Source organism: Oryza brachyantha, chromosome 5 (assembly GCF_000231095.2).
Source record: "Oryza brachyantha chromosome 5, ObraRS2, whole genome shotgun sequence".
Classification (NCBI taxonomy): domain Eukaryota; kingdom Viridiplantae; phylum Streptophyta; class Magnoliopsida; order Poales; family Poaceae; genus Oryza; species Oryza brachyantha.
In genome coordinates, this window is record NC_023167.2 from 14105762 (window position 1) to 14129642 (window position 23881).

The window sequence follows — 23881 nt, forward strand, 5'->3', positions numbered from 1 at the left end:
GTGCGGTTAAATTATTTCAGTGGACAAGAGAGCACGTCCTATCTCTGTCTTATATTATATATTATAGGACTGTTTTAGTTTTAACTATATATATATATATATATATATATATATATATATATATATAGATTTATTAACAACCATACAAATATAGACAATAAGACCTGATACTAAAAGTGCAACAAGCTCTACGGAAGTGACATATGGAAATAGTTTATTTAAATACTATATTAATTATAAAGAAATAATTAATCCTACATGTTGGATACTTATTTACAATGCTTAATTTTATCCAATAACATGACCACCTCTTTCATTTATGCGGAAGATTGATAACTCACCTACGGATAAACTAATCGATCTCTTATTATCCCCCTTTTTTGTTTGATTTCTTCTGATTATTGAGTTTAGGGCGGCAACGGCGCTGGTCTGATCAAATTGTGGTTGCCAGTGCTTTTCTTGATATCGACGCTCTTCAGGACTCCAGTGACAATGGCTGGGAATCACAAGCCCTTCCAGCACTCAGAATGATCGTAAATATTTTTAGGGTTTAGGGAGGAGTTACATAACCAATAAGCGTCCCCATAGTCTGTTACCTTACGTGTTGGTGGGCCTCAAGGGTTATTACTCATAGGATTCTTATTTGATTCCTCTGATCATGGAAACAACCATTTAGTCGTTATGTTTCTTTTAGGGGGAGAGATGATGGTGATTTTATCTCTTCCCTATTCTCAGCATCCGTCCATGAAACAGCCAACACTGTATTCTATACATATAGATTTGTTTGTTTTTTCCTTCTGTTTATTTTCCTTCCAAATTCCAAGGTAGGCCTAAAACCGTAGAACTACAGGAGGAGTGGAGAGAGATATATGACACCTATTGCTGAAGAGACACAGGGCGACGAAAGATTCTACACAACTTAGGATACGGTCTAAGACAACTTGGTAAAATACTATTGATCATCAATATAAATCGACAACTAAAATATATGGGGTCCTTAAACTTGGGTCAAATGTGTCATTTAAATTCATAAACTTGTATGTAGAACACTAATCTTGGTTTATGGTGTGTTTGATTGGCTGAATATGCCTGGATGGGAGATACCCGTCTAGTTTTTCGATGCGTTTGGTTCGTGGATGAAACTGTAAAGGGTGACTTAGAAAGAGAATATTCTACGAAGATGTTGGATGGGTATATCCAGCCAAATTGGCTGGATGAGTGCATCCAACCTCACTAACAATGAGCGTTAGACCGTTAGTGATTGTTTAGTGATAATTAGCTTGTTTTGTCATTAATTAGTAATTATCAAGTTTAAATTAGTGTTAATTAATAATGGTAGATATATTTTGCTGTTAATATATACTAATTACAATAAGAACTAGGATGATTAATTTATATTATTATATATTAGTAATTCAATATGCCCATCTTATTCATCGTTATCTATCCAACCAAACAAAAAATTAGATCATCTCATCCATCCAACCAAATATAAAACAGGATCATCATATCTCTAAAAATATAGATAGTCATATCTCATCCCATCATGACCACCAACCAAATACACCTTTAATGTGTCGCCCGAGGATCAAATTGCAAAAGTGTAGCTGGGGCTTTCACATGGTGGTACACGGTGGCAAAATTTTTGCGTCCCTTTGCTACAGCATACCCTAAAATCGACTCTCATCACTCCCAATGCGTGCTCTACCGTTGTCCTAATTATCTTTATCCCCAATCTAATTTAGGAGTGGTTAGAGTCAATTTGCAGATATATTGTAGCGGAAAGGTCTAAAAATAAATTGTTGCCATTTTGAACAACCACATCAGTGTTTGAGTTACATCATATGCACTTTAAACCAAGGCTTTTCAGACAGTACAATCTTTATTAAACCAAGATTAGGGATCAAAATACGTATTTTGTATGTTCATGGTATAGATAACACCTTAGTCCAAGTTTAATGACCACATGGATCATATCATACGATAAAGTTTGGGATCCATATGTGCAACATAAAGAATAATCCCCTGTACTGACCATTTGTTCAGTTTCAGCCCATCGATTGAATGATGCAGGCTGTATGTATCCGGCCTGCACAATATCGGCCCTCGATTTATATAGGACCGCCATTTTTACTTCTCCCCAGTACCAACAGCGAAGGGCGAAGGGCGAAGGCCGAAGTTCTTCCGAGTTCAGAAAACATAACACTCCGACTCTTTTTCAGATGTCATAAAACATTCAAGATACTGCAAGGCTCAAACACCTTGCAAGAGTCAAATTTTGTTGGCTCCCGTTTCACATTGGTAATTTGGAACCAATCGTTCGCGAAATATTTGCACAAAGCATTCTATCTGAATCAGTGAAATCTTCTACATCATCCTCGTCATCTGCAAGGTGCGAGGCCAAGTTGTCCACAACATCAGCAAGGCCTCCAAATTCAGAGCTCAGATCTTCTCCGGCGACGAACTCTCGCACCACGTTGCCCACCTCGATCAGGCTGCACCCAGGCGTCTTCCTCATGCTCCTGCTCCGTATCGCCTTCCTTGTGATTGCCACGTCGCCCCACCGCCTCGCCGCGGCGTACACGTTGGCTAGCATGACGAGGTTGCCCACGTCGTCCGGCTCCAGCTCGACCAGCCGCTCGGCGGCCAACACGGCCGTCTCGACATCGCCGTGGCTCCGGCACGCGCTGAGCAACGAGCCCCACACCTTCGCGTCGGGGGGCATTGGCATGTCGCGTACCAAGTCCAGCGCGCGCCGGATTTGCCCTAACCGGCCGAGGAGGTCGACGACGCAGCCGTAGTGCTCGACGCCGGGTTCGACGCCATAGACGTCCTTCATCCGATCGAAGTGGCTCAGCCCTTCGTCCACGAGCCCGGCATGGGAGCAGGCGGACAGGATCCCGACGAAGGTGATGCCATTAGGCCTCACCTTTCCTTCTTTCTCCATCTCATTGAACAGCCGGACGGCCTCATCCGCTTTCCCGTGAGCCGCGAGGCCACCGATCGCCGTGCTCCACGAGATCACATCCTTTTCGGTCATTCCGTCGAACATCTGCAATGCTTGGTCGATGCGTCCGCACTTGGCGTACATCTCCATTAGCCCGTTGCATATGTGTGTCCTTCTCAGCATCCCGTGCTTGTCGCAATAGGCGTATATCCACCGGCCTAGCTCCAGAGCTCCCAGCTGGGCACATGCTGGCAGCACGGTGACGATGCTCACGTCGTCCGGCTCGAAGCCTTCCGTTTGCATCGACCGGAACGCCTCGACAGCGCCGGAGAAGTTCCGGACTGCCGTGTACCCAGACACCATCGCCGTCCAGGAAACAATGGTCTTGTTAGGCATAGAGTTGAACAACGCCCTTGCTTTCCTCATCAGACCCAGCCTCGCGTGCGCCGATATGAGCGTGTTCCAGGAAACCACGTCCCTATCCCGCATTCCATCGAACACCTTGTGTGCGAGCTCCAGGTCGCCGGCGCGCGTGTACATCTCGATCAGGGAGTTCTCCACGATGGCATTGGACTGGCACCCCGATCTCACCACGTGCGCGTGGACCTGCTTCCCCAGCTCAAGTGCCGCAAGGCCTCCACAGGCCTTGAGAAGGAAAGGGTATGTGAACCGGTCCCCGCCGGCGCGACCATCCGGAGGGAATGTGGGGCACCTGAGCATGCGGACGTAGACCGCGACGGCGTCGCGGTGCTGGTGGTTCTGGGAGTACGCCTTGATCATGGCGTTGTGCAGGTGGAGGTTGGGCTCGCGCACCTGGGAGAACACCCGCGCGGCGTGGGCGGCGCGGCCGTGGGCGTTGCAGAGGTGGACGATCTGGGTGGCGAGGTAGCTGCTCTGGGAGAGGCACAGCCGCACGACGTGGGCGTGGACGCGGAGGAGGTCCCGGAACGTCACGCAGCCGCGGAGCCTCATCATGACCGCGTCCTCCAGTTGCCGAGCCGCGCTGGAGGGCGGCGGCGGCGGCATTGTGGAGGCAGGCGAGGTGCTCGACGAATTGGCGGTGCTCTATGGTTCGTGTCTTTGTGTTCGCGGGGGGACAACTTTTTTGGGGACTAGGGAGGTAGCAAACTCGATTGTGTTTAGCTTGACTGCTTAACAGAGGGACTATCCGACTATGCAATCCTCGGATAAATCTGGCACACTTTTTCGCTTATACTTATACTCGTAAGTTAAAATTTAAATTTTTATCTTAAATTTGATGTTGATCTTAGGATATTTTTACCGAAGTTTATTTTTTATCCTTGACTTTTATATCACTAAGAATATATATAAAATTTTTATTTATAAATTATTTTTTTTCGTAGATATGTCGTTTGACATTTCGTGAAAAAGCCAAAAATTCACCCCGGGTCTTCCTTGGACAAGACAAAATGTTGTCCTGTAAATCCACTATTTAGCAGCCATTTCTGACTAAAGTATTTAGTGATTGACGTTGACTCATATTGTAAGTACTGCTGAACTATTGTTGGATAGAGATGGTGGAGAGGTAAAAGCTAACCATATGGGTGGAAATTTGAGTACCTGTGCGCTCCAAAAACTAGAATAATTATATTTTCAATTCTAATAGAAGTTAGAGCTAAACTAAAGCTCATCTAGCTCACAATGTTGTTTATAGAACCTTCCAAAATATTTCTGTAAAATGGTTTTGCTTAAGTAACATTTGGAAGACCGATTTTACCTATGTGTTATACATGTTAATATGCAAGGTAATATACCAATGCTTACTTTATGGTCTCTCACGCTTTACGAGCTTTACCTAAGTGAGTACATTTTGCTAGTATGTTAGGTATATGATACGTCAGACATATGTATGTACTGCATATGAAATATCATATATCTGACTATATATAGCAATGCATCTCTAAACAGAGAGTTGCGTATAATAAGATAAGATAAAAAACTCATCCTTCATAGGATGGGTCATGTAGGATTAGATGAAAACTCATGTCTCATTAGTTTTCTCGACTTGTGGCTGGCTTGGCTTGGCTCAACTTGTTTGGATTTGTTAATGAGTTGAGTTAAGGTTTTAGCTAGTTAGATATAAAAGTTCAGCTCAAGCTAGCCCACAAACCAAATGCAAGTAACTGACTAACACAAAGATGGTAGAGCACAAGCAACTAGCAGGAAGCGACAACAACCAACCATGTAAGTTGTAACACCTTAATAAAAGGCCCATATAACCAATTTTGAAGAGACTAACCGTAAAAACAAGTGGATGGGTGTGGCAGTACTTTTGTCGTCGTAGTTTCTCTCTTTGTCTAGTGTTCTCTCATGCTCTCAGTGAGCAAAAGCGTCGCCAACATGACTAGGGCCGCGTTCGCCGACACAGGTAAGTGAACTTATCTCTCTCGTTTTCCATGCACACGTTTCTCAAACTGCTAAACAGTGTATCTTTTGTAAAAATTTTCTATAAAAAAGTTATTTTAAAAAGTCATATTAATTTATTATATAGTTTTTAAATAATTAATAATTGATTAATCATATATTAATCTATTATCCCGTTTTCCGCGCCGGGTAAGTTAACTTATCCTATCTTCTACCGAACGTGGCCTAGATAGGCTAGTAGTCAGCTAACATGAACCTCACCTCCGCCACTTGCACCTGCCCTACAGCCAACCCATCGGTCATGGTGAGTCTCGCAACATGGCCTCAAACTGCCTCTTCCTCGTCTTCTCCTCCTCTTGCCACTGTTCTACTGAGAAAATACCACTCAATAAGTGTGGCTTCAATAAAATACCACTCCTACAATAAAATCGGATAAAATACCACTTTATACGCTATTAGCCAGATATTTTACCACTCCAACTAGTTTAAACCATTTTATTTACTATTTTATTGTTTCTTTCTCTCTATCATACGCAAAATGACGTTATTGCCCCTGAGGCAAATCACCAGATCGCTGTGGCTTGTGCTCTGGTAAGATATCCAACCCAAGGTTTATCTGTCTTGAGTCAAGGATGGCCACTCGTATCCCTCAAGTTTTAATTGGACAAGTAAGAATTTTTCAGGTATAAATACAAAGCCTCATTAAGAGTGTATCGAATCATAAGCCCTAGCCATCCCATCAAGTCACCATTTGGAGAAGCCTAACAGCTAGCCACTAACTACATTGTTGCCACATATTTTGCTTAGATTAGTTGAGTAGTCTAGATTTGAGATTCTTACCTCATTCTTTGTACTTAATTTGATACACTAGATCAATACTTCATTGTCCCAAAATAAACCAATCTTTTATTTTTTTTACCTACAATAATTCTTCGTCTTATTTAAATTTTTTTATGATTAATATTTTTGTTTAGATGATAAATCAATCATAAATAGTACTTTACGCCTGACTATATTTTTAATTTTTTTTAAAAAATTTAGATAAAACGGATGATCAAACACGGTACACGGAAATCTAAAGTTTGTCTTATTATAGGACGGAGGGGTGTACGCATAACAAGAGTATATCCTTATCGGAGTGTCCAATCCTGCATAAAAACACCATCACATTTTTCGATATAGTCTCATCTGTCATGGGTAGGTGAAGCTCAATGCTACTCGGTAATAATTTCTTCGTGTAAAAAATTCAATAGGCATTGTGTCATATAATAAGATGACTATGTATAAGTCTGGATAGAAGAGTGTATTATTGTTTTTAAGTACGAACTGATGTAAATACCTCATAAGTGAATATGTTTAAAGCTCATTAAGATTACAACAAGATAAGCAAACAAAACCTTTAAAGATGAGCAAATTATAGAGTAAAATTTATGAAACCGCATGTTTTGGGGATCAGTAACATGTTATTCTAGGTATTTGTAATTTTCTTTAGGAAACTCAAATTTTGGGACAAAATGTTTCAAAAAACCCTAAGTATAAGCCTATATTGTTGATTTGTCACTATTAAAGGGATTTTGTTTTAATTTTTCAATTGTGTATATTGTGAGGGTTGGAAAACAAAATACTCCCTCCAAATTTTTATATATGACGTTATTTTGAATTAACCAACGTCATATATTTAATCATGGAGGGAGTACATGGTTGAGATGTATTTTGAGCCTACTAGTGTGAATATACACTATAAATACCATTTATATATTATAAAGGAATATGATTATTTTGTGTAAATTAGAGGATTCTTAAAACATTTTGCATCAAAATATGACGTTCCTCAGAACAAATCACAGTGTCTTCTGTCAAATTTACTCCAAATTACTTTAAGCATGAAAAATGCGAAGGACTATGAAAGAAATGGGAAGGGAAAGCAATCAAATTATGGCTTCACCTCTCTGGAAAGATCGAACAAGGGAGCTGAAAAAAAGAACGAACAAGAAAAAAGTCCCATTGAAATACTATCAAGCTAGCACATCTCGTTTTCTTCCATATTCTTGACACCCCGTTTTCTCCTTCGTGGCGCCAACTTTCGCCAAAAGGCGGATTCCCCATCCAGATCCAATTTTGGCACCCCTAAACAAGGTATCTGAAGCCATAATATCGCCGGGAATGTTGCCTCAGGCCGGTCAGTAATCCATCCTCGTCGACCGCCGAAGGCTCGCGAAGCTTGTCGTCATGACCTCCGGCTCCGTCGAAACGATGAGGCCGTCATGCCGTTGCCGGCGAGAGGAGTACACGGTGAGTGCGTCGCCTTTGCCCTCGCTTTGTCGCGCCGGCCGATCGATCAATCATGCCGGCTTTGCGGGATTCCACTGCGTGAAGCTTTCGGGGGAAAAGAAGTGGCCTCATTTCCAGCGTTTTTGTGTGGGATTCCAGCTGATGTGCACGCTTGCTTCCAGGGGGTTAAAGACGGATCAGAACTGAAAACTCAGTCCCGGGCTCAAGAAAGTGTGCTTAGCTTTGGACTCATGGCTTTTGCATGCATGCATCTTCAAGTGGCAAAGTACGTGTTAGAGAGGAATTAGGCTCGCGCTGTTGTTGTTTTGCCGTTTGCTGATAAAAGTGTTTCTTTCAGTATCTGTACTGTGTCCGTGGTTTCCATCCCGGTATCTCTATGCCACCCTTTCTGAAAAGAAGTTTTTTTTTTCTAAAGTAGATTCTTATCTTTGATAAAGTTTGACCAACTTTTTCAAGCTTGCTCAAAAGATTTTTGACGGAAAATGTGGTGGCGATTCTTATAGAGCATAAGTTGGTCGACCCAATTCTAGGACAAAATAAGTTAGAACAACTCCATATGGCGAAGATCGTATCGACGGTGTGAGCAAACAAATGGATGTCTTGATTAGTATCCTATAGCAAAATTTGCAAAATATTAGCAAAAGGTTACTGATAATTTCTCTGTTAGCAAAAATAAAGATTTTTTTCTCAAACTATGGGTAGTACGAAACCGTTGGTGTTAAATCGATCTATCGCAAGGATAAAAAAAAATTAGGACAATTGCAAACTTACCGCTGGTTTAAAATGTTATTGCAAAACTGCCACTAAAAAATTATAAAAGTGTCACTAAAACTGTCATTCGAGTGGTATCATTGTAATTTTAAAAAAAAACAGTGGTAAATTTATAAATGCCCCTAAAAACTTTATTTAATGACTTGTCAAAATATTATACAGTGTAACAGCACATTTTTCTACGATTTAGAACTCATGACTTCATCTCACATGGGCATGATTTTAACACCAAACAGAGCAAATTATTCCATGGCACGAGCGAAGTTTGGTCGCATACAACCAAACCAGCCCCGCACTGTTCCTGCTGAAATTTGACTGCATGCACTGATGCACGGAGCATGGGCCCACGCGGCCACGCAAAAAAAAAAACTGGATTATATTGACATGCAGTAGCATGACTAGCATCTTCCCTTTCATCTATTCGTTGTCCCCATCCTTCTATCCTTCCCCGCCTGTTTGTTCCCATGGCAACGGGGCCCACCACATCATTGTCCAAAAGAAAACGTCAACACCACCACACCCGCCCACTTGACTTTGACCGTTGACTTTCTGACATCACACCCACCATTCTTAATGCCCCCACTCCCACTTGACCACTTCACCCCTGCCCAACGACTCATCACCATCCCCCTCGGGCCTCGGGCAATCGCCAATGGACGCGGTGGTCGCCGGGCAGCAGGCGAGGCGGCGGATCCGGCCGCCGGAACCGCTCGTGATGGCCGGGTCACCGTCGACGCCCGCCGCCTTCCGGTGCCCGATCTCGCTGGAGGTGATGCGGTCGCCGGTGAGCCTGCCCACCGGCGCGACGTACGACCGGGCGTCCATACAGCGGTGGCTCGACACCGGCCACCGCACGTGCCCGGCCACGCGGCTACCGCTGGCGTCCACCGATCTGGTCCCCAACCTGCTCCTGCGACGGCTCATACACCTGCACGCCGCCACGCTGCCTCCCTCGCCCTCTCCGGGGGAGGTGCTCTCTCAGCTCGCCGCGGCGGATGGGGAGCCCGCCGCGGCGGAGAAGGCCGTGCGCTCGCTGGCATCCAAGATCGCGCCGGAGAAAGGGAAGCGGGCCTCCGTCGCCTCCGCGGTCGCCGCTGATCTTGATTCTGCCGTGCCGGCCCTCCTCTCCTTCGCCAAGGGAGGGGCAGGCGCCGACGCGCGCGTCGACGCAGTGAGGATCCTGGCCACGGTGGCTCCGGAGCTTATCCTTTACTTGACAGGAGAGGAGAGGGAGAAACGCGGAAAGGTCAGGATGGCCGTGGAAGCCTTGGCCGCCGTCTTGTCCGCGGACGGGGTATGCGAAGACACCAAGGAAGGCCTCATCGCCGGTCTCGTAGCCGGCGATCTGGGCCGCATCGTGAGTACGCTCATCTCAGAGGGGGCTAATGGCGTCGTGGTTCTTGAGGCGATCCTGACGTCGCCCGTGCCAGACGCCGACGCCAAGACCGCTATCGCCGACAGGTCAGAGCTATTCCCGGATCTGGTACGGATCCTCAAGGACGCCGCATCGCCGGCGGCAATCCGTTGCATGGCCGCGGCTGTGCTGGTACGAGGGCGCCCCGCCCGGTCGTCGATGGTCCGGGCAGGCGCCGTCCCCGCGCTCGCACTGGCCGTCGCGGCAGCGCCCACCGCTGTGGCAGAGTCCGCCCTGGGGCTACTAGTAGAGGCCGCCCGCTGCAGCGATGGCAAAGCGGCCATCGGCGCCGACGCGGCGGAGGTAGCGGCAGCCGTGATGGGGCGGATGATACGGGTCGGGCCGGCGGGGCGCGAGGCCGCCGTGGCAGTACTGTGGCTGTCCTGCTGCGCGGGGGGCGGCGACCGGAGGATGAGAGAGGCAGTGGCATCCGCCCCGGAGGCCGTCGGGAAGCTGCTCGTGGTGATGCAAGGGGACTGCTCTCCGTCGACGTCGCGGATGGCCGGCGAGCTGCTCCGGGCGGTGAGGATGGAGCAGGAGAGGAAGGGCCTCGCCGCCGCCTACGACAGCCGCACCATCCATGTCATGCCTTACTGAAACCACCACACATTGTACTCCACTTAGCGTGTAATTTACCAAGCTAGTAAACCCTAGCGTTAATGTCGTCAAGACATCACCACTCGGGGCTGCTAAAAATTTAGCATGATTTAGGGCATCATCTGCTTGCAAAAATATATATGCGGCTTCCATTCGAGCAAAGCAAAATCGCTGTATGAGACTCGAATAACAACATTGTTCATGGCACATTCGTACCAAATTTTAAGCATTATAGTTAAGCCGACGACGATTAGTATCGTTCGAATGCAATTTGCACGCGCAATTGTTCTTTTTGTCGCCTACTGTCGGCACTGTCTATCATAATTTTTTTCTATGCTCTGTGGTGTATAAATTGATACTCTCTAGCCTTTTAATTTGACATCATTAACTTTCAGATGGATCATTTATCCTATTAAAAAAATTATATTAATTACGTACAATTTATTATTAAAAAAATTAAGTATAATTTATAATTTTTACCTATAAAACTGAACCGCGTAGCCGCCATTGGGATAGATAGACGGTGCGAGTCAACTGAAAATCTATTATTGACAGTAACCGCCGTGAAGATTAATGTAAACACGTATGCAGCGGTTTATCAGATAAAAAAAGGTGCATGTTTTTGTTGCTGTAGAACAGGTGGAACGTCCCCAATCGGATTCGATTCCTACTTCCGTTCAGATCCAACCCCGACACGACGAGCCCTTTTTGTAAGAGTTAGCAAATCAAAAGGGGTAGATACCATACGTGATTTGCTCGTTTCGTATCGGCATCGTTGCGTAGCCGCCGTCGGTGGCGCAGCAGTTGGGAAGCAGTGCAACCGCACAACGGCGAGATGGCGCCGCCCCGGCCGCTCTTCGATCTGAACGAGCCGCCACCGGAAGACGACATCGAAGACGACGCGTCGACGGCGTGCGAGTCCTCGCAATCGCGGTCAGGTCTGGAAGTCTACGACGGCATGGGCGATGGTTCCACGGCGCGTGGTCTACCGTCACCGCCCTCTCAGGAGGACGAGAGCACGGGCGACGCCTTGCCGGAGGGTGAACTGCTCTTTCCGGTGTTCGATCTGGACGCCCCTTTGTCTCCTCTCGACGACGACGACGACGACGATGAGGAGGAAGACGGCGATCTAACTCTTGAGGATCTGCCTCGGTCGCCCGATGATCCCGACGGCGGGCGATCCACCGGGACATCTTGCTCCTCGGTGAGGATGGCAAACGATCGTTCTAAGGTTTCCCACCCCGAGGCGGCTGCACTGACTACGCCGTGCAGCCACGCCGACGACGGGGTGGACATGCATGGCACAGGTCCGGTTGACGCGAGCCCCAGCGACGGGATATCGCCGAGGGCGTCCTTGCCGGACTGCCACGACATGAAGACGCTCTCCCCGGCCTTTCCAGTGCGGTCGTCGTCGGAGAATTCGGCATCGCGCTTTCACGGCATCGGGGAGGAAGGCACGATGCCGCCCTATCACATGCCACAACGGCACAAGCAGGCCCCCGTGCCCCGCCACAACTACGGAGAGGATTCCGGAATGTTCCACGGCGGGAGCCACGGCGCCGGCTCGCGCCACCACGAACGGAGCATGAGAAGCCATCAAGGAATTCCTCGCAGCAATCGGCGATGGCGGCCAATGCGGCGTGGGGAGAACGGCCACGATCAAATTCAGCTGGTGTACAACGGCCACGATCAAATGCAGCGGATTTACAACAACGTCCCGAATCAGTGTCAGCAGATGAACAATGGCCGAGATCGAAGGCAGCTGGTGTATAACAACGACCACGACGGAAGGCACCAGGTGTTTTACAGCAACGGCCATGATCAACGGCAGCAGGCGCATCACGGCAACAGGTGGCCGGACGAGGGCTATCAAGTTGGTCAGGGGCGGCATCATGGCTACGCGGGTCCCAATCGGCAATAGCGGCAGCAGCAGCGCTATGCTTCCAGTTCCGGCCGGCCGTTTGCCGGACAGTACCCTGGCGAGGATTGCTACGGAGGTTGGCAGATTCCGGCGAAACAGCACCCATCGAACGGTGGCGGGTACCAGCAGCACAGGGAGCCTTCCCGTGCACAGCAGCGGCACGTTACGCCGTACCACCCGTACGCACGGGGCGCCGACGCTTCCGGCGACAGGACCAACGCCGGGAAGCAAGCCGAGCATCACCACCCGGAGCAGCAGCGCGGGCCTACGAGGCCCAGCACCAACGCCATAGTAACACACAGAGCACGGCAGGCGGCCCGGTTCCTCGCCGTCGGTATTACGAGGACATGTATAACTGAGCCCAGTCCGGCCCAACTCAGCTTTATGTTGAGGCCTGTTTAGTAATAAACCATCATTTGCAAGTTTGGCGATTTTGTATTTCCATCTCACAGCCCACGTTTTCGGTCGATCGAGCCCATCCGACTCGGTGGTGATCACTTCGGTGCACGACGACCCGTCGGTGTCACCAGCGTGTCGCGTCGTGTCCGCGTGGGGGAGTGGCCCGATTGAAAGAGCTAGCGCGAGGCCGGCCGGCCTCAACCGCGGGCGAGCACCACCAAACCGTGGCCCCGCCCTCACCGGCGCCACCCCACCAACCGCACCGCACGTATGGGCAGCGCGCGCGGTCGCCCGAGCACATGGCCATAGCCCATAAGTCCACCCAGTGATCGATCTCTCGGTGTTTTTCTGCATTATTCGCGGGCGCTTATGATCAGATCAGAGATCATCGCGGTCGTCGGCAGTTCAACAGATGGTCCTTGTAAGTATTGGGTACGGACGCTCCTGGGTCCTCGTACTGCCAGCTTCTCGATCATCCTAGCTAGCTGCTCGAGATCGTCAACGCTACTAGCTGCGTCTAACAATTCTATAATGATTACGTCGTCATTTGCTGGGGTTGTGTCGATCGACCGACTGATGGAGGATGTGATCTGCTTGCCTAGCTAGCTTGATTGCTTCTTAAGGAAGAGGTCTCATAGAACCGCCGAGGTCACGTCGTAGTCTGAGGCGTTACCCCAGCCACTCACTGGCGTCCGGCTGTGATTTACGTTATGACATCGGTGGTAGTCTGGGTTATAAAAAAGTTCTGCCTTTCAAAAATTTAAACCGATTTTATGACAAAAAATCGGCTAATCGATAGTTCGGATATCCGAAATCTTGCATCCTCGTCTTTTTTTATTATAAGCCAAAATTTAAATTTTTAAGCTTAAATTTAAAGTTGATTTTGGATTTTCATCGTAGTTTATGTTTCAGTCTTTACTTTTTATCACTAAAAACACGAATATAACAATTTTATTCATAAAATATTTTTTTATTTGTAAATAGGTCATTTTGCTTTTTAGCTCAAAAGCCAAATAATTACCATCAGCCTTTGGTTGCAACCCAAGCGAATGTACCAAGAAATAACCCCTTATGTGCGAAATTATAGAAGATCCCCTTTAAGATCAAATAATTCCATCGAATTGAGTATGACTATATGTGTGATAGCATCTACTATACCAGGAATATCAATGAACCCTATTCTTGCAATTGCTCAGAATGTGTTCGATGGCGGAGAGGCCATGGAGGCGCTTCACGAAACGTGTTCGGTTGAATTCATTGGTCATTTCAACTCAAAAGCTTAATCTAATGAGGAAAAACAAATAATTTGCTTTATATTAAGCATGCATGAAGATGAAAAATAAAAACCTTATATTTTGTTCCTTAATATACTGAAGGGGCGACACACATATGGTTTAGATACATAAAAATGAGGGTTTATCACACCGCAAAATATAATTTCTAATATTACCAAAAAATCTACTAGCAATGAAATAATTAGTCCACTCTACTTTAATTTACCAACGCATACAATGAGATGTGTCATATCATGCCACGAGTCCACGACATCGGGATAACACGTGGGCTTATGTCCACGACATCGGGATAACACGTGGGCTTATGTGACCTACATGTCACCGAATAGAACTCTAAAAGTAATATTATAGAAGCATTAAGGCAGAAGATCGCAATCCCACAACATTATCAACCGTCTGAGCCTTTAGGATTCCCAAAGTAGATCCCAAAGCAGTTATTTGTTTTGGAACAAGATGTTTAGCTAAACTAGTCACTTATTTTTCTGCTAAGGGAGTATTATTAAGGGATGCAAAGTTTTTTTCTCATTAACCTTAATCTCTACTCTATCCCAGAAAGATTTCTCTACTCTATCCCAGAAAGATTTCATTTGTAGACTATCTCACATATATCTATTCAAATCTACAAGGACTAGACCACCCTTTGTTTTTTCAAACCCAAATGAATTCGTCCCCTATTTTTTAATTCTCAATACATTACATTTTTAGTCTACTTTATTAAACTTCAATGCAATAGACCCTTATAAATAAAGTCTTTTTGAGACAAACAAGATGAGCTAAAAATAAAGTCTTATTGGAACAAATGTAATACTCATACTAAACAAAGTAGAAATGCTTACCCTCATGATTCATTACATTGCTTTGCTGGTACCTGCACAATTCAGCTCGGCAAAATAGCAACACAATTAAGACCCATATCATAATATGTCGATATCCTGTTGGCCAGTCGGCATAACTCATATGTCAATTTAATCTCTTATACTTATTTTCCTCTCCTAAATCACAACTAGGTGTTGCCCACTTTTACCCGATAGTAAATACTCTATATAGTTGAATGGATTCGTGTGTATTTATTAATTATTCATTATGAGGCTTGTCTAGATTTGAGAAAATTCTTAGATCCGCCGTTGACCTTAGAGCATGTACAACGATAAGATAATGATAGTATATATACATCTACACTAGATTAATCATCCTACGTAACATCATTAATTCAAAAAATACTTGGACATTGCCTCTTCGTTCGTCTATTGCTTGGACACGTGCTCCCAAGCTGTATATAAACTTTTTTAGAGAAAAACTCCGTCCATTGGTTGAATGAAACAAATACAAAACATAAAAAAAATATTGTATTAAATATTGTATAGATAATATATTGTGGAATCTGTCTATTTAGTTTTATATGTATATCAAATAGATAACGGTTATTACATGTCCATAGTGAATGGTGATAATTATCGAGAACAAATAGAGCAGGCTAGGTCTATAGCTATGTTCTAACTTCGAATTCTAACAACGAGCAATACTACTGGCTAAACTGGTCCTCCAAGAGATTAGCCAAAGCCAGCTAGCTGATTGTTCAGGCGACGAGTCGTCCCTCGGCGCGCTGTCGCCGGTACGGAGCATAGGATCGAGCGCATGAATGCACGTTTGCACGCAGGCCATGGTCACAGTACACAGTAACCGTGCTGTTGCGCTCGCGCGTACATACGCGTGCAGATGGATGCTACACAGTGTACTGTCCAGCGTGCAGGTGGTGCTGGTGCATGGCTCACAACTCCCCTGGCCGCCACCGCGCACGCCCTGGCCCCCGGTTGGCCCTGTCCTTGGCTGCCGGGCAGGGCCAGGCCGGCTCAGTTTCTTCGTCCGTCGGCGCGTGCAGCCAATTGGCCTGTCGTTGGCTGCCGGGCCAGGCCGGCTTCATCCTCCGTCAGCGCGCGCAGCCGATCGATTGGGGTGCCGCTGCACTGCATGCGCCCCCGCTTCCGCGGCGGTTGTTCAGGCCATTTATGCCGGCGGGGCACGCAGTTGTAGCTCGCGGATGGCGTGCGACTCAAGCGATCGATGGGATGATGGATGGATGGATCGTTCGGAGCTAATACTAGCACGTACGTACTTCTGGCCCGCGTGGTCGATCGCAGCTTCGCTTAATTGCTGGGGGCTATGGCGTCATTAATCAAGCTACTGATCCAGTTTGGGCACTGTCGTCGCGCGCTCTCCAGTGCAGTGCGGGTGATCTTTTGGCTTATTAAAAAAAGTTAAATGATATATTTATAAATTATAAAATTATTTATAAATAAAAGTTATACATGCAAGTTTATTGATTTAAAAGCCAAATCTAAAAGAATACGAAAAAAAAATCTCACAATCTACTTAAAAGTTTTAAATTTTGGCTCATAAGATAGAGTTGGTAGTTTGCAGGCGTACGTGGGATGCTGCCCTGGCTATTGTCAATATGTCAATACTTAATTAGCTCACTGATTGATTATAGTTCATGCTTCTAATTGAATGGATGGGGGTTAAGGTGTCGTGTTGTTTATGGACGGGATCACTGATAAACAGGATTTTTATTTCTTAGACAAATCAAGCGCTGTGTTGCGTATGAACGTGATTAGTGATCGACGGATCTAGAAGAGTGACATCCACATAATAGTAGTACACACTCTTGTGTGCATATCTTTTCAGAATTCAGACTGTCAAGGGAAATACACAGCCGTAAATGGACCACTGACTAGCAATCTGTCAAGTTCATTTATTATTTCATTCCTAAATAGCCCTGTGGAAAACATATGGTAGAAGGTTATGGGCAGTAAAGGTCGTGTTAGGAGATGTGTTCTGTGCGGAGGAGGTGAGTTGCCCTGGGAAGCATGAGCGAGCCCATCGGCTACGGCAGAAAATCTAACCAAGCACGAATGAATACCAAGTTTAAGGCATAGACAACCCACACATAGACTCACCAGGAGGTCGATCGTACCAGTGATGGGAGGTTGGGATTGCAGTTTATATTTGAAGGCAATGAGCAGTGTTGGCAATCAACGGTGACAAAGGGTCACCGGTGACGGCGAGAGGAGCTGGTGCGGAATGAACATTTCAATGGAGAGATCATCGGTAATTGGGAATACCACAGACCTCCCCCAAGAGCCTCACTGGCTTTCATGGTAACCCTATAAATACATTGTTGCTGGTTGAAGCCCCTCCACTTGCTACCAAATCCAAACAAGAGAGCATAAGGGAGGATGAAGATAGAGAGAAGATGGTTCGTCACATTGTGGTAGTAACACACACGACACTGTCGGGAGCTGAGAGAAAGAGGGAGAAGGGGTGAGAGAGTTGTAGTTAAACGATACAGCTACGGAGCTGCCATAGCACTTTAAGAATAATGGTTAATACGGTAGGCTACCCGTTTAATTGGTCTATAAGTGGGTTGGTGGACTGGTCTACTTACACCCTTAGATATGAGTGGAAAAATACTGTAAAAATTCTTTACTATCCACCCTAATGAAGTCCATGCATGAAGACGTACTCTGTGTCCGTGCTCACCTGATCTACCAATCGCATCCAGTCCCATTACATACATGGCAAAACCGTCGAAACATAGGCATCAAGTACTTGCCCGTGGGTCTAATTAAGCACTTTCTTCCCTTACTTCCCGATGACAACAGTAGGAAAGGACGACCTGCTTATGGTGATGGAAACTCTCAAGTATTGCACAAATTAATTGCTACCCGTAGAAAGGACTGCCGCACACTTCTCTTGTTAATTGCTTTCAAATGGAGGATGGGAGGAAGAACAGAGTGGGCACTCGCTGCCACAGTGCAGGAACAGATGAAACAAACGGAGGCCCACAACGCTGGAACAGTCGCAGGGGCCCATATGCGCAATGCAAATCGCAGAGCATCATCAAGCTCACCCGTGCACGTGGCTCTGGCAGGCAGCGAGCCAGAGCCTCGTCTCGGGCCCACGGCGAGCGGATGGTCGGATGGGTGGATCACGTCAGGAGCGGCAGGGGGCTGGCTGTCAGATTGATCCCCGGTGACACTGCAGATGCGCAGTGGAGAGCGGATAGGAAGGAGAGTACAAACTGTGGCGTGCACCTGCCGAAACCTTGCCAGTTGCCACTGAAGAGATCCGATCCGATCCTTCAGTTTAAAACACGAGCCTTCGGTTTCAAAATATACTATATTCATCGCAATATAAATATATATAAATAGTTCTAAATTATAGTAGTATCTGTCCCAGGATAAGTGATATTCAACGGTTTGAATTTTGTCCCATAATAAATGCATTTAGAAATATACATTTCTCCTCCAAACCGGTCAAATTCTATTTTCATCTTACCCTCAAAAAACCATTTCATTCCCTCTCACACACACATCGGTGAGGGGTATTTGAGTCAATTTTCTTTCACATTTAATGTGTTCAAATATTCCTAAGGGTGATTGTTTGGTTTTTTTAGAAAAAACAATACATTTATGCAAACAAAAAATAATTTGTGAATACAACTTTTATATATGTATTCTCAGTGATTTAAAGCTAAGCCGAGAAAATAAGCTTTGGTAAAAACATCAAATCAACCCTAAATTTAAAGTTAAAAAATTAAATTTTGGCATATAAGCATAAGGAGAAGCGAAATAATGGGAGTGGTAGAAATGTAAGAGGCAATTGTTTGACTTTTTTTAGAGAAAAAAATCAAATGCCATATTTTCAGATGCAAAATAATTTATAAATTAAACTTTTGCGTAAGTGTTCTTAGTGATATAAAAGGTAAGACCAAAAAATAAACTATAATGTTAAAGCCCCAAAATCTACTCTAAAGTTAAGGTGAAATTTTTAAATTTTGACTTATATACATAGGCAAAAGCGAAAAGACGTGGCTGTTAGTTAATATGGGAAGATGGTAGTAAATATTAAGATATAGTTGAACTCTCTTTTCATCATTTTAGTGGTTAAAGCTTGAATTTTATATTGTCTAGAATATCTTTCGAAGCACCCGAGTTGCACAAATAATTGGAATAAAAAAATCATACAAATCATCTTATAAATAATTATGCTAGATATAAAATTTAAATCCTTGATATACTTTTCTTTGATGGAGAAACTATTTATAAATTGTTTGGTATTAGTACGTATTAAGGTTAATAAGAAAAAAATCTAGTGTCTTTTAATAAATATGAAATGAATTAAGGATGTACTCTCTCCGTCCAAGTTCTTTTTTGTTTTTAGATAGAATGTTTGATTGTTCGTCTTATTAAAAGAATTTACGATTAATAATAATATTATTATTAGATGATGGATCATGAATAATGGTTTGCACATGACTAATTTTTTAAAGATTTTTTATAAATTTTACAAACAAAACGAATGGACAAACGATGACAATAGAAACCAAAAATAAAGTTTTTTTTAAGGAAAGAGGTAGCAGTTACTACGTGTTAAGATTGGATAAAGTTATAAAATAAAAGATGATTAATATGGTAGTGCCTTGAATAATGCTATATATTCTTATACCGTTGAATATAATCTGAATAATAAAAATGCTTATAATTTGCAATGGCTGTGTTTCGTAATATAAAATATTTGTATCATTGTTTATGATTTATTTGTCCCATCAACCACTTGCCATTTGAAGTTTTCTCCCATCTTAGGCCATGTTTAGTTCCCAAAAACTTTTTCCAAAAAAATCACATTGTATTTTTGGACATCTAAATGAATCATTAAATATACATGAATATTAAGCCTAATTAGGACGTGATTAGCCTTTTCCAAAAACATCACATTGAATTTTTGACATCTAAATGAATCATTAAATATACATGAATATTAAGCCTAATTAGGACGTGAGTAGCCATAAGTGCTACAGTAACCAATATGTACTAATGATGGATTAATTAGACTCAAAAGATTCGTCTCGCGGTTTTCAGGTAAAATCTGAAATTTGTTTTGTAATTAGAGTACGTTTAATATTTTAAATGGATGTCTAAAAACTTGATTTGATGTTTTTTAAAAACTTTTACAAACTAAACAAGGCCTTAACCGCATCTACCTTTCCAACTTTATTTATCCCATATTTACTGGGTAGTACTAAATTATTTTCTCTCTAGTACTAGTCTCTACGAAATAATATTTTGGAAAGAAGAAAGCAAATATAGTTTCTAATCCTAACTCAAGTAAAATCTCTATGCAAATGTGCATATGGGTAGAATCCACTGTATTCCACATGTCACTCTCAGAAGACTGATCAGTGGGAGCAGTGAGCGAGTGCTCCGGCCACCTTGCGAGTTAGCTAGGCAGTGACAAAAACATATTTGTCGATCGATCGCCGAGACGCCAACACGGAAATGGAACATTCACTTCACTCTGGAAGCGCACGACGGGGAGGAGGGAGGGACCAAAATTTTGGTTGTGGGGAGGTTATCCGGAAAAGGCTGGACCCGCGTCCAGGTCAAACGGCCGGGTGGTCGTTGGCTTGCCTGGGCTAACTAGCCGAGCAGTAGTGCTACTAGTAGCCAGTTTCTGATGATCCACGGCTTCGCCCATGTGAGCCGTGGCTTTCTGCTGCCCGCCATCGATCGCACTCCGCCCGATTCAATGCGCGCGCTTTCGCTCGCTTCCCCGTTCCCCCGCACCTCGGCCCCCCATGTCACCGTACTTACTGCTCCATCCCTTTTTTAAAAAAAAAATTGATATTTTTTAATTCATGTTTAAAGATTTGTATTATTTTAAAAAAATATATAAATATTAGTTATATTGTTGTGATTTAATTTGTTATTAAAGGAACCGTACGCATGATATAAATTTTATATATTTGCACGAAGAAATTGAATAAGATAAACTGGTAAACATGGTTTTAAAAATTAACGGGGTCAAATGAAAAAAAAACGACTACATACTGCTCCTTTCGATTGTAAAATATATCCATCGTCATCTTTTCATTTATGTTTAAGCTTATAAGTTAAAATTTTAATCTTTAATTTGGAGTAGATTTTAAGGGTTTTTATCGTAGTTATTTTACGTACTTATGTATATGAAAGTTTTATTTTTAATTTTTTTTGCAAATATGTTGTCAATAAATCACCCTATTATCTAAGATCAGACATAATTTAGTTTAAGAATAAAACAAAACATGTCTAAGTACTCTCCCGTACTAAAATGGAGTTATTTCATCCGTTCACCATTTGTCTCAATGAAGCTATTTCAACACTTATCTTATCATTTCAATCAATTGCAAACATTTTTCATTTAATTTTTTTGAGCTCGTTCTCTTCCTGACCAATCACAACATTTTCTCAATCAATCATAACATTTATCTAATTATTCTATATACATCACCATGCTCTGCTCTAGAAATAGTTACATTTTACCACCAAGAGAGTAGCTGCATTTTTGAACAGGAGGACTGGAGGAGTACCACTCACGTTGGACTCTCCACTCAGCCCGTACTCACCATGCGCCACTGCTACGACCGCATCGGCGACTCGGCGTATGATCAGATCGCTCGCTGACGCCATGCACGCACGTACGCACGCTGGGTGTATCCCCTCGTTTTATGCAGGTTTTGGTTACAGATTTGGCATGGATGCACCGTGCGAAGTCACCCCACGATTGCGTGGATCCATCTGTGGGTGTGGGCAAAACGACACGGCCGCGATCGAGGTACGCACTGTGCGGCGCCAAAGTCGCGGGGACATTAAACCAAACTTTCGCGATGGTGACCTGACGCCTGAAAATCTTACCGCTAATTGAAACCCCCAGCTCAGGTCTTTCTTTGATTTTTAGTGTGATTAGTTTTTTCTTTTCTTTTCTGCGTACGCTCGCATCAATGAAACGCACTGCCCGCGGTTGTTATGGCACCATAATAAGGTATCGCCACACTACTGTGTGTGCAAAAGAGACTGCACAAACAACTGGTTGTTGGGGATGGTACTTAATTGATTTGCCAAAAAAAAAATTCGTACTTAAAACTGCTGATCAAACATGTCATCGGACTGTCAGAGTGGTACATCCTCCAGGTCTAGGCTGTCTAGCAATAGCAACTTGAGCCACATCGATGCAATTAACGCATACTGCTTGCATGCACATGCGCCGTCACCAACCGGAGAAAACATCTCACCCTAGCTAGCTAAGCTAAGCTGCTGGTTAACTAGCTATAGTTAGCTTCCCCACATATATATGCACTGGACGCTCTCGTCTATCTACTCTCTATTCTCATCAGATGAAGCTCTCACGTCTGCGAATTAGCTCTCGAGTTCTCTCACATCACTGCATATCCTGTGTTGCTTTCCTTATCCAGGCAGATCAGATCTTCGATCACTGCTGATCGCTAGGGCTTCTTGGTCTCTTGATCGATGTTGTCTTCTCACTGCGAGAGCATGCTGGCGTACGCCGCGGCCAGCCGGCGGGCGGTGGTGGTCGACCACCGGCGGTACCGGCCGAACGTGGAGGTGGCGCCAAACTGCCCGCGGTGCGACTCGCCGAACACCAAGTTCTGCTACTACAACAACTACAGCCTCAGCCAGCCGCGGTACTTCTGCAAGGGGTGCCGCCGCTACTGGACCAAAGGCGGGTCACTCCGGAACGTGCCCGTCGGCGGCGGGTGCCGCAAGAACCGGCGGGGCAAGGCGGTGGCGGTGCGTGCCCTGGTCGTGGACGACGCGGCCGTCGAGGCGTCACGGGGCGCGGGGGCGTTCTCTCACCGGTTCCACGGCCCCGTCCGGCCCGACCTGCTCCTCGAAGGCATGGTCGGCAACCCGCCCGCCGGCGGCATCGGTCAGCCGGTGCCGGACGAGAAGCCGGCCGCGGCTGACGGCTCTACGATCGACCTGGCCTTGCTGTACGCCAAGTTCTTGAACCAGCAGCCTCTGGCGGAGCAGGGTGCCGCCGCCGTGCCGGAGTCGGTCGACACCTCGAGCGGATCAAGCGATCCACACACGAGCCCGGACGCGCGGCCGGCGGCGACGTACGGCACGGGGCGAGGCGTGCTCGGCGAGCTGAGCGCAGAGACCGGTGCAGCCATGGTGCAGTGCGCGCAGGCGCTCGGGGAGCTCAACTTCAGCGTGGACCAGAGCTGCTACACCTCGCTGGGGCTGCCAACGGACGGCGGGGATTTGGTTTTGCCGTCGACGTTGGATCGGGGTGCCAAGTACGAGCCGTTCGATTCGCTCCCCGAGGACGCGCTCAGCCTCCACGACATCATCTCCGGCGACGACGATGTTTGGAGCAACGCGTTGGGTTGCCAAGGACTGGAAGCAGCTCTCTGCAGGCCTTGATTTTCGATCCTCTCCTCGTTAATTTGTTGCTGTTCCTGCTGTCATTCTATGTCAGAAATTTCATCTTCTTTTGATCTTTTCAGAAGTATAATTTTAATTTATAAAGATATATAATATGTCTTCCACAGAGTGAGATTATTCATCAAACCATGAAGGAGTGAAGAGGTATACAAACTATACTTGTGATAGAAAGAACAAGATTAATGTAATAAAGTGTTGATGTCTTATTGATAACATTAAACATCAGGATTCCTTTTCGGAGCGATCCGTCCAATTATTCACAGTCCATTCATTAAAAGCACTTCCTCTTATACTTGTACGCCATTGTGCAGCGTACAAGTTTTGGATTGATGATGCTTCGAACTTTCAACGTGTCCTTGTGGTGGATATGTTGCTAGGAGTCCACTATATATGTCACTGAGTGCACATGGGCTTCGATCCGATCGAGAGAATGAATTTGGCCCATGATCCGAGAAGCGCTGGCATCAAGCATTTCTGCCTCTACCTTAATTTGCAAGTTGCTTTAGATAGGTGAGATCAGACCAGGATCACGAAATTTGGATCATCATCGTCATCATCAGCCAGTATTCTAATTCA

General features: G+C 45.2%; 3 protein-coding genes across 3 annotated transcripts; 2 read left to right on the plus strand and 1 right to left on the minus strand.

The window, feature by feature from the left end:
• Positions 1-1910: 1910 nt before the first annotated feature.
• On the minus strand, positions 1911-4017 carry LOC102705723 (pentatricopeptide repeat-containing protein At2g20540). Its single transcript, XM_006655298.3, has one exon. It carries the CDS (start codon positions 3971-3973, stop codon positions 2294-2296), a length of 1680 nt encoding a protein of 559 aa, XP_006655361.2. The 5' UTR covers positions 3974-4017; the 3' UTR covers positions 1911-2293.
• Positions 4018-9007: 4990 nt separating this feature from the next.
• Positions 9008-10613, plus strand: LOC102699864 (U-box domain-containing protein 29-like). Its single transcript, XM_006654403.3, has one exon. It carries the CDS (start codon positions 9048-9050, stop codon positions 10404-10406), a length of 1359 nt encoding a protein of 452 aa, XP_006654466.2. The 5' UTR covers positions 9008-9047; the 3' UTR covers positions 10407-10613.
• An 11464-nt stretch (positions 10614-22077) lies between these two features.
• LOC102700144 (dof zinc finger protein 1-like) lies at positions 22078-23599 on the plus strand. Its single transcript, XM_006654404.3, has one exon. It carries the CDS (start codon positions 22364-22366, stop codon positions 23282-23284), a length of 921 nt encoding a protein of 306 aa, XP_006654467.1. The 5' UTR covers positions 22078-22363; the 3' UTR covers positions 23285-23599.
• The last annotated feature ends 282 nt before the right edge of the window (positions 23600-23881 follow it).